Genomic DNA, 13,203 nt, shown 5'->3' on the forward strand with positions numbered 1-13,203 from the left:
GATGACCTTTGTAAGTACTATGTGTGAGGGCTCAGTTCATTAGTCTTCTGAATTAATGAGGATGACTTTTAAAAATCTTATCAAATAAAACATTTCATCTGGATGAGGACTGGAAGTTTCCATTCACTCAGTTTACAGTGTCCTAAGTCTTTAAGTGACATGGAAGCAGTAAATCTGACAGGTCCAGAACAGAAACAGATATCCCATAAATCACTTAACTACTGCCTTGTTCAACTGCTGTTATTACTGAATTCCACTGCACTAGGTATCCCCAAGTTACAAAAGATCAGTAGCCCGCTTTCATTTTACTTGTCCTATAATAACTTTTATGTCTCTGAATAGGAATGAATTTTAAATACTTATCCTCAAGTATATGTTATGTAAATGACTTCATAAAGACCAGAAGCTTGTCGGGGAAAATGCTGTTTTTACTTCTATGCTCAGTGCTTGTCCTTGTAAGTTCTTAAAGAGTAGGCTGAATGATTTCTGAGGGCTTGTTGCTTGTGGGTATTTTCTCAAAATGTGTCCCTTGGTAGATTAAGTGTCACATCAATCTCTAGCTTCTTCAAGTACGATAGGGATATTGTATTTCTTTCCCCTACGCAAGCCTTGAAACTTTTGTCCTAAGGTGCCCTTAGCATAGTCAAATAGTTTATAATTTCTAAGTCATACTTCCTATATGCAAACTCATTCCTGGGTTTTAAGTGGTTTTCCACATTTTATTCTTTCACACTCAGGGATAAAGGTGGCAATCTTAACGTGGCTCAGTATTTGAATGTATTTATGTTCTTTTCTTAGAGATGACCTTTGCTTTTATGATGACCTCATCATAAAAAAGCTTTATGGTCATCTCTTGGAGATTTTTGTTTCCAGCAAATCCTCTTTTATGTTTTGGCTGACACAGTTTACCAATTTTGATTATTTAATCTGAAAATATTAATAGGATATAAAAGTCATTAAAAATCCTCCTACGTGGGGTGCCTGGGTGGCTTGGGTGGTTAAGTGTCTGCCTTCAGCTCAGGTCATGATCTCCAGGTCCTGGGATCCAGCTCCATGTCCAGCTTCCAGCTCAGCGGGGAGTCTGCTTCTCCCTCTCCCTCTGTCTCTCCCCTGCTTGTGTTCTCTCTCTCTTTCTCTCTCAAATGAATAAACAAAATCCTTTAAAAAATTAAAAAATAAAAACAAAATAAAATAAAATAAAATCCTGCTCTTATTTTAGAATTATGTCAGTGTCCTGGGATCGAGCATCAGGCTTTCTGCTTAATAGGGAGCCTGCTTCGCCCTCTCTCTCTTCCTGTCTCTCTGCCTACTTGTGATCTCTCTCTATCAAATAAATAAATAAAATCTTTTTTTTTTTTTTAAGTCAGTCAGCAAGAAAGAGCTAGACCTTTGAGATAGGACAGACATAGACTTTAAGTGGTATAATAACTGAATGTTTTAGTTATGGGGCCATAAAATCCTCAGACATAAGGAACTCTATTAATATTATGATGTTAGCAGAACTTCACCAGTACTTTAAGACAACTATCTCATTTTTTATAACCATTCTTGCCATGAGTTCAACAATCAACAATGTTTTCTTCTAGGTTTCGGCTCCCAGTGAATGAAGGAAACATTCTATTTATGAACTTAAATCACAAAGTGTTTCTCCCTTAATCTTTTCTCTCTTTAAAGTGAAGCTCTACGTAGCCCACATCAACCAAAACCATTGTTTAGTCTTTCACATCACAGAGAATTGCATTCTGTGATTTCTCGGAATGCCATGGAAACTGATCATGTTCTATTAAAGAAAATAAGACCACACAACTCTCTAACTCTTGGTATGGTGCCAGTGGAGATTTCCTATCTAAAATTTTATAAGAGACTGTTAATATGAAAGTCTGTCCAGGTTCAGGCCCTCCTATATCTTAAACATCTCCTTTTCTTCTTTTTTAAGTTATTGTTTATTTATTTGAGAGAGACAGCATGAGCAGGAGGAGGGGCAGAGGGAGAAGCAGACTTCCTGCCGAGCAAGGAGCCATAGGGAGAGGCTCCATCTCAGGACCCTGAGATCATGACCTCATCCGAAGGCAGCTGCTTAACCAACTGAGCCACCCAGGGGCCCCTTAACCATATTCTTATCCCAGAAGAAAAATGATGCATAATGTCAATATCTTTCAGGGTCAGATAGCAGAAATCCAACAGAATTGTTTTATATTATAACGTAAAGTATTAATAATATAATATATTAATGTGTGCTTATGTGTGCACATAATACAGGTTTGTGTCTTACATATTGTTTATATTCATGTACTATATTTATGTTTCATTCTTCTTTCACAAATGGAAAATACATTTTTAAATAATTTTTGAGAAATAATGGTAAAATTCTTGGATGGAACATAAGGCCCAAAACAAGCAAACAAAAGACAAAACATACCAAAGACACACCCAAAATAGAAGAGAAAGAAAAGAGTAACATGAGCCAGGGAAGGGACTTGCTTGTATTACTACTAGATGGTAAGAAAAAAAAAATCCAGGCTTTGTTCATATGCACAGATTTTTTAATAGTTTCTTAGTGACAACTGAATTTCATGTACATTTCACTTCCTTTTCTATACCTCTTCACTAACCTATTCATTGACATGAGGTCATTCCAAAACATTTTGCTGAAAACAACTGTCTATTTATGTGTCCTTGTGATGACTTTGTCAGATATAACTACCAGAGTGAGATTTCTTTGTTTTTCAGAATCTGCCCTTGAAGAAGATTCCGTGCAAAGCCACTGCACCCTCAGGCTCCTTTTTTGCCAGAGACAATACAGCAAATTTCTTATCCTGGTGCCGAGATTTAGGGGTAGATGAAACGTGTCTATTTGAATCGGAAGGTTTGGGTATGTATTTCCTTTAGAATTTTAGCTGATCAAATTGTTACGTGTCTTTGTCAGTAAAACTACTTAAACTTTTTTTATGTGATGTCATTTCATAGATTGTTAACTTTAAAAAATTCAAAGTGTTGTCAGCTTGCAGGTTTGTTGTAAACTGGAATCTTTGAAGGTAGAAAAATGCAAGTCCTTTTACGGTTGGTCATTTTGTGCATGAAAGTGTAGGGATATAAGTAGCACAATTCTAAGCTAAAATCAAGAATATATAATGCAAAAAGGGGGCTACTTGGAAAATGGAGTTTTACATTTTACTGCCAGGCTCTGGCCTGCACTGGAAAGGGAGCTGTATATGCTCCAGCCATAAAGGCACTATTGTTTTTTACCTCTACCAAAGGCTGAAACACCATTTCCTGTAAAGTCTAGCTTAGTTGAAAGAGAAGTTTATTTATGTATCTATTTTTAGTGAATTCAAAATCAGGTAAGCAAGCAGGAAATTGGAATAATTGAAGATGGAGAAATAAAAGATAGATACCTTAGTGTCTAACGCTACCCACATAATTGTGGGGTTCTTGTCTTGTTTTGCCTTATGATTGAATATTGGCAAGTCCACTTCCAGACCATAGAACAAGCTTTTGTATTTCCTTGGGACAAAACATACGTTGTTCAGTGTTTCAACATTATTTGATATGCTACTGTTAAATGTTCAGTGCTCCTGTATCAGTTCTGCCAAGAACAGCTCTCATACGGAGAGTATTGGAATTAAAGTCCTATTCTAATGAAATAGGACTGAGTGAAGAAAGGAGACCTCTGTGTGGGAAGGAGGGGAGCTTGGTTCTTTTGCTTGAGGCTTTAAAAAATCAATTCACAAAATCACATAATACCAAATATTAGCATCAAAGAAAGCTGAGCATCCTTCAGAGAGAACAAGTATACAAATTGCCTTCTAAACAGAATACCCTTGCCCCAGGCCTCACAAAACAACATTTCCCAGCTGAACCTAGGAAATGGATGGTAACAGCTAAAATCTTACTCATTTTGTATGCTTATGGAAATTTGTATTTCTGCTAAGAGCAGTGAATGTGATATGGAAAAGATTGCCATCAGATTTCTGAGAATTCTCTCAACAGAGAAGAAAATTATGTGAATTTGGACTAGGAGAATATTTTATACCTGAAGGGAAAAATAAACTAGAGTAATTGCCCAGGAGCCTCTAGAGTACAGTAGGGTGCCCCTCCACTGATCGTAATGTAAATGGACTTAGACAGCTCCTACTATTTCCTCACATTTAAGTAAACCAAACTTGGTGGAAGAGGTGTGTGTATGGAGATAGCCCTCTTTCAGTCTGATGGCAATTTCAGAACTAGATTTTAAGTTTCATGTGTCTAGGAAACTGTATGAGTGAAGAATTATAAGAAGGGAGTATGATGGAATTTTTTGCAAAAAAAAAAAAATTGAAAGATCAAATGAATGGATGAATGAATGAATAATAAATAAATAAATTCAGATCTTAGATCTTAGTCACAAGGCGTATACTCTTCACGTGTGGACAGACAACATCATGATTTAAAGATCTCCAGTCCCCTGCATCCCTTAAGGAACTGCCACACGGGGAAACTGCCTTATTGTCTGTGAGTTTGCTGATTGAACAGGTTTTCATTTAAGAAGCATCTTTTGAGAAACAAAACAGATGAACACAGGGGAAGGGGAAAAAAAGAGAGAGGGAAGCATAAGAGACTTTTTACCATAGAGAACAAACTGAGGGTTGCTGGAGGGGGGTTGGGTGGGGGTTGGGCTTTAGTGGGTGATGAGCATTTAGGAGGGCACTTGTGTTGAATACTGGGAGTTATATGTAAGTGATAATCACTAAGTTCTACTCCTCTAACCAATACCACATTATATATTAACTAACTAGAATTTAAATAAAAATTTGAAAAAGGAAAAAAATAAGCATCTTTTCTAGTAACTACCATAGACCACCATGGATGACTAGAAGCTGTCAATGCGAAAAAAATCTTAGATCAGTTTTCTCATTGCCTCTGAGTCCTTTTGTTAGTTAAACTAATAAAGCTTTCAGTTGGAAACCAAAAAGCTTGGGTGGCTTTTTAAAACCCCATTCAGATAAGTAGTACATTTTATCTTGAAACAATAAAGCCTAAAGCCACTGTATAATAATGGTCCTGATATATAAGTACATAGTCTGCAGAATATAAAATTATGTCAAGATGAATGTTGAGATGGCCTAGTTCTTCACTCTGTTTGAAAAAAATAAAAAACACCTGACTTTATAAAAAGAAACTCCTAGAACATTTATACATAATAGCTACTGAGTATTTGGTTTAAACATCTTTCATTTTGATCATCTTCTTTATTATATCTTGGCTTATAACTTGCAAAGAAACCAAGTTTTCAAGGAATTTTTAATCCTCTCAGCACCAAACAAAAGCAGATAGTTAGGCTTTCTGGTTTGTTGCTCAATGAAAAGACAAATTTGAAATTTCTGCTGCTCAGAATAGGACATGAGGTGAGGTGAGGTTTAATACCCCCATGGAGACAGAAGAAGGGAGCCAATATTATAGCATTGACTTCAGGATTATTTGGAGAAAGAAAACAGCTGTGCCCATAGATGTTAATCATAATCAAGAGGAAGGACAATGAGAAATTCCATTTCTCCAAGTGGAACCCTTTCTTCTTTGATTTTTCGTATGATTCACTGTGGGTAAGGAAGCGATTGAGCCAGGGCTGATGGCGTTGGTCTCTGTGTTGCAGAATTGACTTTCTCACAACAATAACACTGTGTACTCTGCTTGATGTCTTTTCACACTTCACTTTTGAAAGGGAATTTAGGGCAAGGGTTTTTCTTTTTTTTTCCTACCTCAAGATTTCATTTCAGTAGCGCACAAGATGAAGTGCGTCCTTTGTGTCCCAGTGTTTTGAACAGCAAATAAAATGAAAAGATGCCCTGATGAAGGGGGAAAATCTATTTGAATGAATGATAAAGCAGATCACTGTCCCCAGTGTGTATCAAGAGGCTTCTGTCTTTAGCTGTTCAAAGGTCTTTGCCTGCATAGAGCATTCTTATCTTTGTGGCAACTGATAGGCTACCCTCTGTTGCAGAGCTCTTTTGTAGTTATTTGCAAGGGGATCTTGATTCACAACTCGCTCAATCTGTTCTCTTTCAACAGCTAATGACAAGAAATCTCCGTGGTGGGGAAGGTATGCCAGGGAGGAACTGCGGAGCATGGCTAGCAGCTTATCCCATATGCTTTCCTCCTGTTTCTTGCCTTTTGGATTCTTGGCAGATAACGTTCGATGCCACACGACACAATCACATGCAGAGTATAACCTGTAGTTTATCTTCTGTGAAATTCTTGATAATTTTTTCTCTGAGAAATGTTAATTCTCAGATCGTAAATTCACCATATCTCGAATAGTGTTTCAAAAAAGAGTCGATAGAAAAGTGGACAAAGGTCATGAACAGCCTTGTCGTAGAAGACATAAAAAAACCTAGGAGGGCACATGATGTAGTGAGCCCCGGGAGTGGTACACAACTGATGACTTATTGAACTCTGCAACTGACGCCAGGGATGTACTCTGTATTAGCTAATAGAAATTAAATGAAAAAAAAAACTAATAAAAATATAAAAATGTTGGACAGCTTAGCAATAAAGTAAATGCACATATAAGCTATGAAAAATTAGCAAAGATTGAGAAAATTATATGCTTAGTGTTGAGTATGTAGGGAAAATAGGATCTTCTATACATTGCTGAAGAAAACTAGAAATTGGTATGCCTTCTTTAGAGGGCAAGTTGACATTGTGTATCAAAGACCTTACAAGTATTTATGTTCTTTTGTCAAATTGGTTTCTAAAATTTTATCCAAAGACAGTAAGTAATGATAGGCATCAGAATGTCCACTGAATTTTTTTTTCTAACAGTAAAACAAATGGAAATGAAAGGAATCTATAACATTTAGTGATATCTTAAACCAACTCAAGTCATCATCCACAGATACCAACCAAAAATAATATTCTTGAGACTATTTAAGAATACAGAAAACTCACAAAATGTTATGAACATGAGGCCACCCATTTATATCTAGTAAACAACAATAAAATATATTCTCAGAATTTGAAGGAAAGATAAATAGTAATTACATTGTCAATGATGTCATTTTCTTTTTCCATTACCTGTTAACAAAATTGAGAGAGCAAACAGGTGTGGCATGTAATCTAAAGCATGAACAATTAATTTTCTTTATATTAAGATACAATTTGAACCATTTTGTATAGAGCATTATTTGTTGACTTAAAATGTTACACATTGAGAATTATAATGGCAATTTTGCATTATTGAGGTTAAACAGACATTTCAAGTGACTGTAGACTTTTACACTGCTGTAAGAACAGATGATACACATCTTTTGTGCTCTGTGGAACATGCTTTATCACTGTGGGTCTACACTTTATGCTCAGCGATAACCCCCACTGTTCAAATCAGGTTGATATGTAGACCAATAACTAGAAATTTGTTTTTATCATGTTTCATAATTGATTTCATTGGATTCCTTAAAAATATTTAAGATTATTAATTGTAAATTAACAATTACCATCCTAATTGTAAATCCCGATTGTTTGATCAGTTTAAAAAAATGAACATGAATGTTTCCTTGAATTTAATAGTATATAGTTTATCAGCCTAAAGACAAAATATTCTTCCGATAAATTTTTTAAAAGAAATGAACTTTACTTTTAATAGTGGAGTAAAAAAAAAAAAAAAACATTTAGAAGAGTTCTAGTGTGAAAGCAATATCTGTTTTCAGTTTGACAGAGGTATAAAAGTTAATAGAATGTATTAATAGTCTCTCTAATAGTAAATATAATGATTTTTCCAGGTTTAAATATTTTAATAACCTTTTCCAACATAAGGCTGAATATTTTGATATGGCACATTTTTATCATTTAAATTAAGACCAAAAATCTATGATTTGTTCTCAATCTTAAAAAGTTTTAGGTTATGAATCCTAAAATTGATGCTCTTATATGAGACTTTAAGTAAGAAACTATTTCCTTCAATTAGTGATATACTTGTGTAGGGATTTATAATTTGTAATTTACTTTAGTATAGTAATTTAGAAATTGCCAAGTGTCATTATTTTTCCAGAGTCTTGTTTATGTTGCTTAATTTGTAAGCATTCTGCCGAGCTGGGAGATGGGGGGGGAGAGAAGGTTGGGAGGAAAATACTTTAAAAATGCATAATTTTTGTTTGCTGTAATTGTGTCAATATCATTATGTTATTGGATGATTGTAGGATTTGGAAGCCAGTGACAATTCTTCATCTATTTCTCAGAGAAAGAATCTACTCAGCGAGAAAAGGGTTTGCTCTCTGCTGTGCTAGCATGCAAATGTGTGTGATTTTTTTCTGTTTTTCTTTTCTGTGTTTGTGTTTGCTGTGTGGCACTATTTTCTGTTGATGCATGACTCTGATAAGTAGTTTTACAAAATCCTTTGTTATCTGAATGTTGGTCAAGCACCGGTCTATATGCTGTATGAGTTTGATGCTTCTGTGGAAAATTAAAAAGGATTGTGTGTGGATTTATAAACATTGTTTTCCATTTTATACTTGGAAGTCATCTGTTACATCAGAAAAAGAATCTTTGTCTACCTTCCAGTGTTTGATAAGTCATCGCTTGTCGTCTGTATTGAGGACTCGAAAAGTATTTCTGTGGGGAAAAGGTTATAATTACTATTACTAGTATAGACAACAATTTCAAGGTAGCCATTCAGCACTATGAGTCTATATTTAGTTTCTTTGCCAGGGACAATTTATTTTAGGCTTTTGGTTTTTTAAAACTTGTTCTTATACTTACTTGGTTAGCATCTCAATTCTGTTTTTTCCTTTTGAATTCACATAGTCTTTCCAAATTTAACCATTTGCCCTATGCCAGAGCAAATGTAAGAAAAAACAGTAAAGAATCTGATTGGGAGAACTAAATGTCTCCCTGGAATGAGTATTAAGTCAGGATTCAGCTGAGTCAGTGTTGAATTAGGGAAGCAAATGGCTTTCTAGCTTTCCCAGAATCAAATTTTTGCTGCACCATATTCAGTAATAATAACCATGTGCTCCTTACTGTTGGCTAGGTAGTACACATGTTACCATATCTAATCCTCCAACAACCAACGTTTTATAAATGAGAATGACCCAGAGAATTAAATAACTTGCCCCAAGTACACTTCTCAGCTGCCCAGCCAGAATCAGAATTCAGCTTTATCAGAGATCATGTCCCTGTGTTACAGAAAGAGATACTCTGTTTGAATAATTTTAGAAGGTCATATGATTATTTCAAGTAAGAGGAAAAATAAAACATAAATGTAGACTGAATAAGAAAAATTCTTGCTTCTTGTTGCTGTTCTGAGTGTTAGTGATGTAATCTATTAATTTCTCATAAGGTTCGGGTACTGAGGAAAGGAAGGGCACTATTCATTCTAGGACATTTCTCAACTTAGTGGCAAGGGCAATTTATTTTTTTTTAAATATTTTATTTATTTATTTGTCAGAGAGAGAAAGAGAGAGAGAGAAACCAGCAAGTGGAGGGGAAGAGGGAGAGAGAGAGGCCCTCCCCACTGAGCAGGGAGCTTGATGAGGGACTCGATCCCAAGATCCTGAGATCATGACTTGAGCTGAAGGCAGATGCTTAACTGAATGAGCCCCCCATAGATTTTCTTCTATATATCATACATAATTGTTGAGATTTTGAACAAATTATCTTGGTTTGCGTGAATATGTGGATGTCATAGCCTATTTGAAAAGTGAGCAGTGATTCTGAGAAATCTGGATACACAGACTCAGCATTCATGAGCTGGTGAAAATCTTTGTCTTTTCTTTGGCCTCCCTGAGATCAGTTTCAAATTTAAAGGTACCTAAATTTCTGTGCTACTCCTAATTGCCTCTTACCTTTAAACTCAAAGGTTTCTGCATGGATCTTACCAGGAGTGACATGACGAAGGGAGAGGTTTGTGACTAGCCCTTCACTTTTTGGGAAGCAACTTTTGTGCTTTATTAATCCTGGCAGAAGAGAAATGCTCATAATCACCACTAAGGGCTAATCCAAAGCATGAATTATTTTTCTTCCAATCATCATCGTCATCACTGTTACATGAAACATTTGTAGAGTGTTTTGAGAATATGTATCTATATATAGAGAGAGATATATAGATATATCTCCCAAAGCACATTTGAATGTTTTTAACAAAACACAGGAATTATATCTGATGTTTACTATAATACACAACACTGGTTAATACAGTGCTTCTCCAAAATTAAAGTGCATACCCATCACCTGGAAAACTTGTTTAAAAATAAGTTCTTATCAAAAGTCTGGGGTGGGACCGAATACTTTGTATTTTTTTCCAGCTCCCAGCTGATGCCAATGCTGCTGGTCTGTGGACCCCACTTAAGTAGAAAGGGAGTAATATTTATTGAGCACTTGCCATATGTACCAAGTACTTTTAACCATAAATCGCCTCGTAAGGAGGAGCAAGTAGAAGGCAAGATGCCTGTTTGGGAAATGAAAAAGTGATGCCTAAACTAGAACCCAATCCTTCTGACTTCAAGTGTATTGTATTTTCTATCACACCTCTGTTTCTGAGTATTAGAACTTGTTCTCTATTCTGGGAAGGTGGACAACTATTAATTTATGGTATTTTCACAATTAAATAATAATCAGCCAAAGTGTATTTTTTTCAAGTTTCCTTCCGAAATTTAAATCTAAATTAGCCCAGTCTCCTTTAAAACCAGTGTTAATATTGTAGTCTTTATTGTACACACACCAAAAAGACAGTGTTTTTCATGTTTCCATTTCTTTGCCCATGTGTTAAAATTTAATATATTTAGCTAAATTACATTTATGGTCAAATGCATTTTATCCTTGCAGATTTTGTGACATTGAAACTCTACCCTTTGCTTTAGTGGAAGACCTCATTTTCTATTCCTGGAGCCAGCGGCACTCCATTTGACATTTGATGCCCATGAGATTTTTATAGAATCTAGGTTATAAGACTGCGTCTCTTGCCACATATTTTTGAATAGGGATCTGTCTTACTTTTCTCAGAGCTGTTCTGCATTATGATTTTCTTTGAGGTGGTTTTGATTATTTTAAAAAATCCAATGATAAAATCCTTCACATAATAATTACCATTGGCTGGAGAGCTTTCTATTTTTTAAAAAACAATATTTTAGATGAAAGAAAACAATAGTGATTCCCTCTTCTCCTAACTCAAAGCAAAAAACCATATGAATATTTCAATGATAGAGTGAAAAAAAATGTTTTCTAGTGTAAACTTTAGTATAAGGAGAAGTTTTATTGTTTTTTCAAAAAGGGGAATCATTAAAATGATTTAAGATGGTATCCTTATGACTCAATACAAAAGCTTTCGTTTAAATGCAATATACAAAATTTGTCTTTTATAATCAACTTAGGTAATTTACTAAAAATGGACTCATCTAAATTATTTTATTCTCAGAGACAGAAAAATTAATGGTAAGGTGTTTGCTGTTTCACAAAATGACACATTTTTCTTAAGCTTTATACTTAGCACAAACTTGTAATAACTATCGGTTTTCTGCTTTATATTTTTGTATATGCTGACCAAACTGACCTACTTAACCTGGGATTTGATTTAGATTGATTTATAATTAGTGGTCTCTGATATAAATGATAAAATATTCAATATATACTCATTATAATAGACCACTTAAGATTATACATATTATACCAATAGTAATTTTTTTATTCCAAATAATTTTGTAATTTACTAATTTTTTATTCACTATGCCTAGCATAGTGAATTTTGCCCGATTGGTGCACACACACAAAAATGTTTTTAGGGAAAAAAATAGGTGAATTATTGTTGACTAAGCCAAATGCAGACAATCTTTAAACAATTTATAATAACAAAAATTTTAAAAACTAATAAGCTAACATTGGGCAGGTCTTACCTATGTGCCACACACTGTGTCAAGAATAAAAATAAAGGGGCACCTGGGTGGCTCAGTGGGTTAAAACCTCTGCCTTCGGCTCAGGTCATGATCCCAGGGTCCTGGGATCGAGCCCCGCTTTGGGCTCTCTACTCAGTGGGGAGCCTGCTTCTTCCTCTCTCTCTCTGCCTGCCTCTCTGCCTACTTGTGATCTGTCAAATAAATAAATAAAAATCTTAAAAAAAAAAAGAATGAACATAAATATTACCTTGTTTGATCCTCACCAAAACCTTCCAAGATATGCAATTTTGTTTATCCTCAGAAAAATAAGATATTATAGAATAACCTCCCAAGATAATGCAACCAGTAAGCCTTAGAGTTGATACTCACACCCAGATCTTTGTGGTTTGAATCCCACGGCCACTATACTCTATCAACTTACTTTAGAAACTTGCTTGAGTGCACAAACCAAACAAAGTCACGTCCTTGGGAAATTTAGATACTATTTAAAGACTCTTGGATTTAATTATATACCCAAAAAGCAAGAGTATTTGCTTTTACAATTAAGTAAACATTGACATCATTTGCACTTTCTCAAGACACGAGGTTAAGATGTTAGTCTTTATTTAGCTTGTTCCTTGTCAAAACCACGATCATCACTGGATGATTGTCATCAACCTCGATTTTTGAGTTGTAAATGCTTACTGGGTAGTTACTATTTTGTGCTAAATTATGCACCTCTACAGCTTCATCTCATTCATCACTCACTAGTCAACAGACGTTGTTTTTTGTTTTGTTTTGTTTCATTTTTGTGGGGTTTTTTGGTCGTTATAGGCCAGGCATAATATACCTGCTTTTTAAAAAGGCATTACTATGTGAGACAATAACACAGGGGTTTTTTTGAGGCAATTTAGTTTCTTTATGAAAAATAACATTTCTAAGAAAATTGGGAAGTACAATAATCATCCTACTAGTTTTTCCTTAGAAATGATGCTGAGGGAGAGGTTCATTTGTCTTATTTTAAGGATATGAAAAAAATTTACTTATGAAATTTACATATATATACGTACAGACACACACACACACACACACACACACACATATATATAATATTCTTTTAAGGATGTAAAATGAAGAATCATGCAGTTACTTCTTCGTTTGCTAAAACTGATTTTCTAATGAGTCTAATGGTAGATTCAGCATGTGAGTTGGGCATGCCAAAGCTGTTTTAAGTTGCTAGCTCAGTTGAGGAAGCAAAGAAATACACAATAGTAACGTGTTTCACATATGTCTTTGTTACTCACATTATTGTTTTTCTTCAGGATGAATTTTATTTTCTATAAAATGTATCTATTCCAATACTTAC

General features: G+C 34.9%; 1 protein-coding gene across 2 annotated transcripts in view; it reads left to right on the forward strand.

The window, feature by feature from the left end:
- Positions 1–13,203, forward strand: part of GAS2 (growth arrest specific 2) — a 126,237-nt gene that overhangs the window by 40,962 nt on the left and 72,072 nt on the right. For both annotated transcript variants that reach the window (XM_032358565.1, XM_032358566.1), the window contains exon 4: positions 2,731–2,872. In XM_032358565.1, the coding sequence (XP_032214456.1) occupies positions 2,731–2,872 (142 nt within the window). The remainder of the gene's footprint in view (positions 1–2,730; positions 2,873–13,203) is intronic.

This window comes from Mustela erminea, chromosome 9 (assembly GCF_009829155.1).
Source record: "Mustela erminea isolate mMusErm1 chromosome 9, mMusErm1.Pri, whole genome shotgun sequence".
NCBI lineage: Eukaryota > Metazoa > Chordata > Mammalia > Carnivora > Mustelidae > Mustela > Mustela erminea.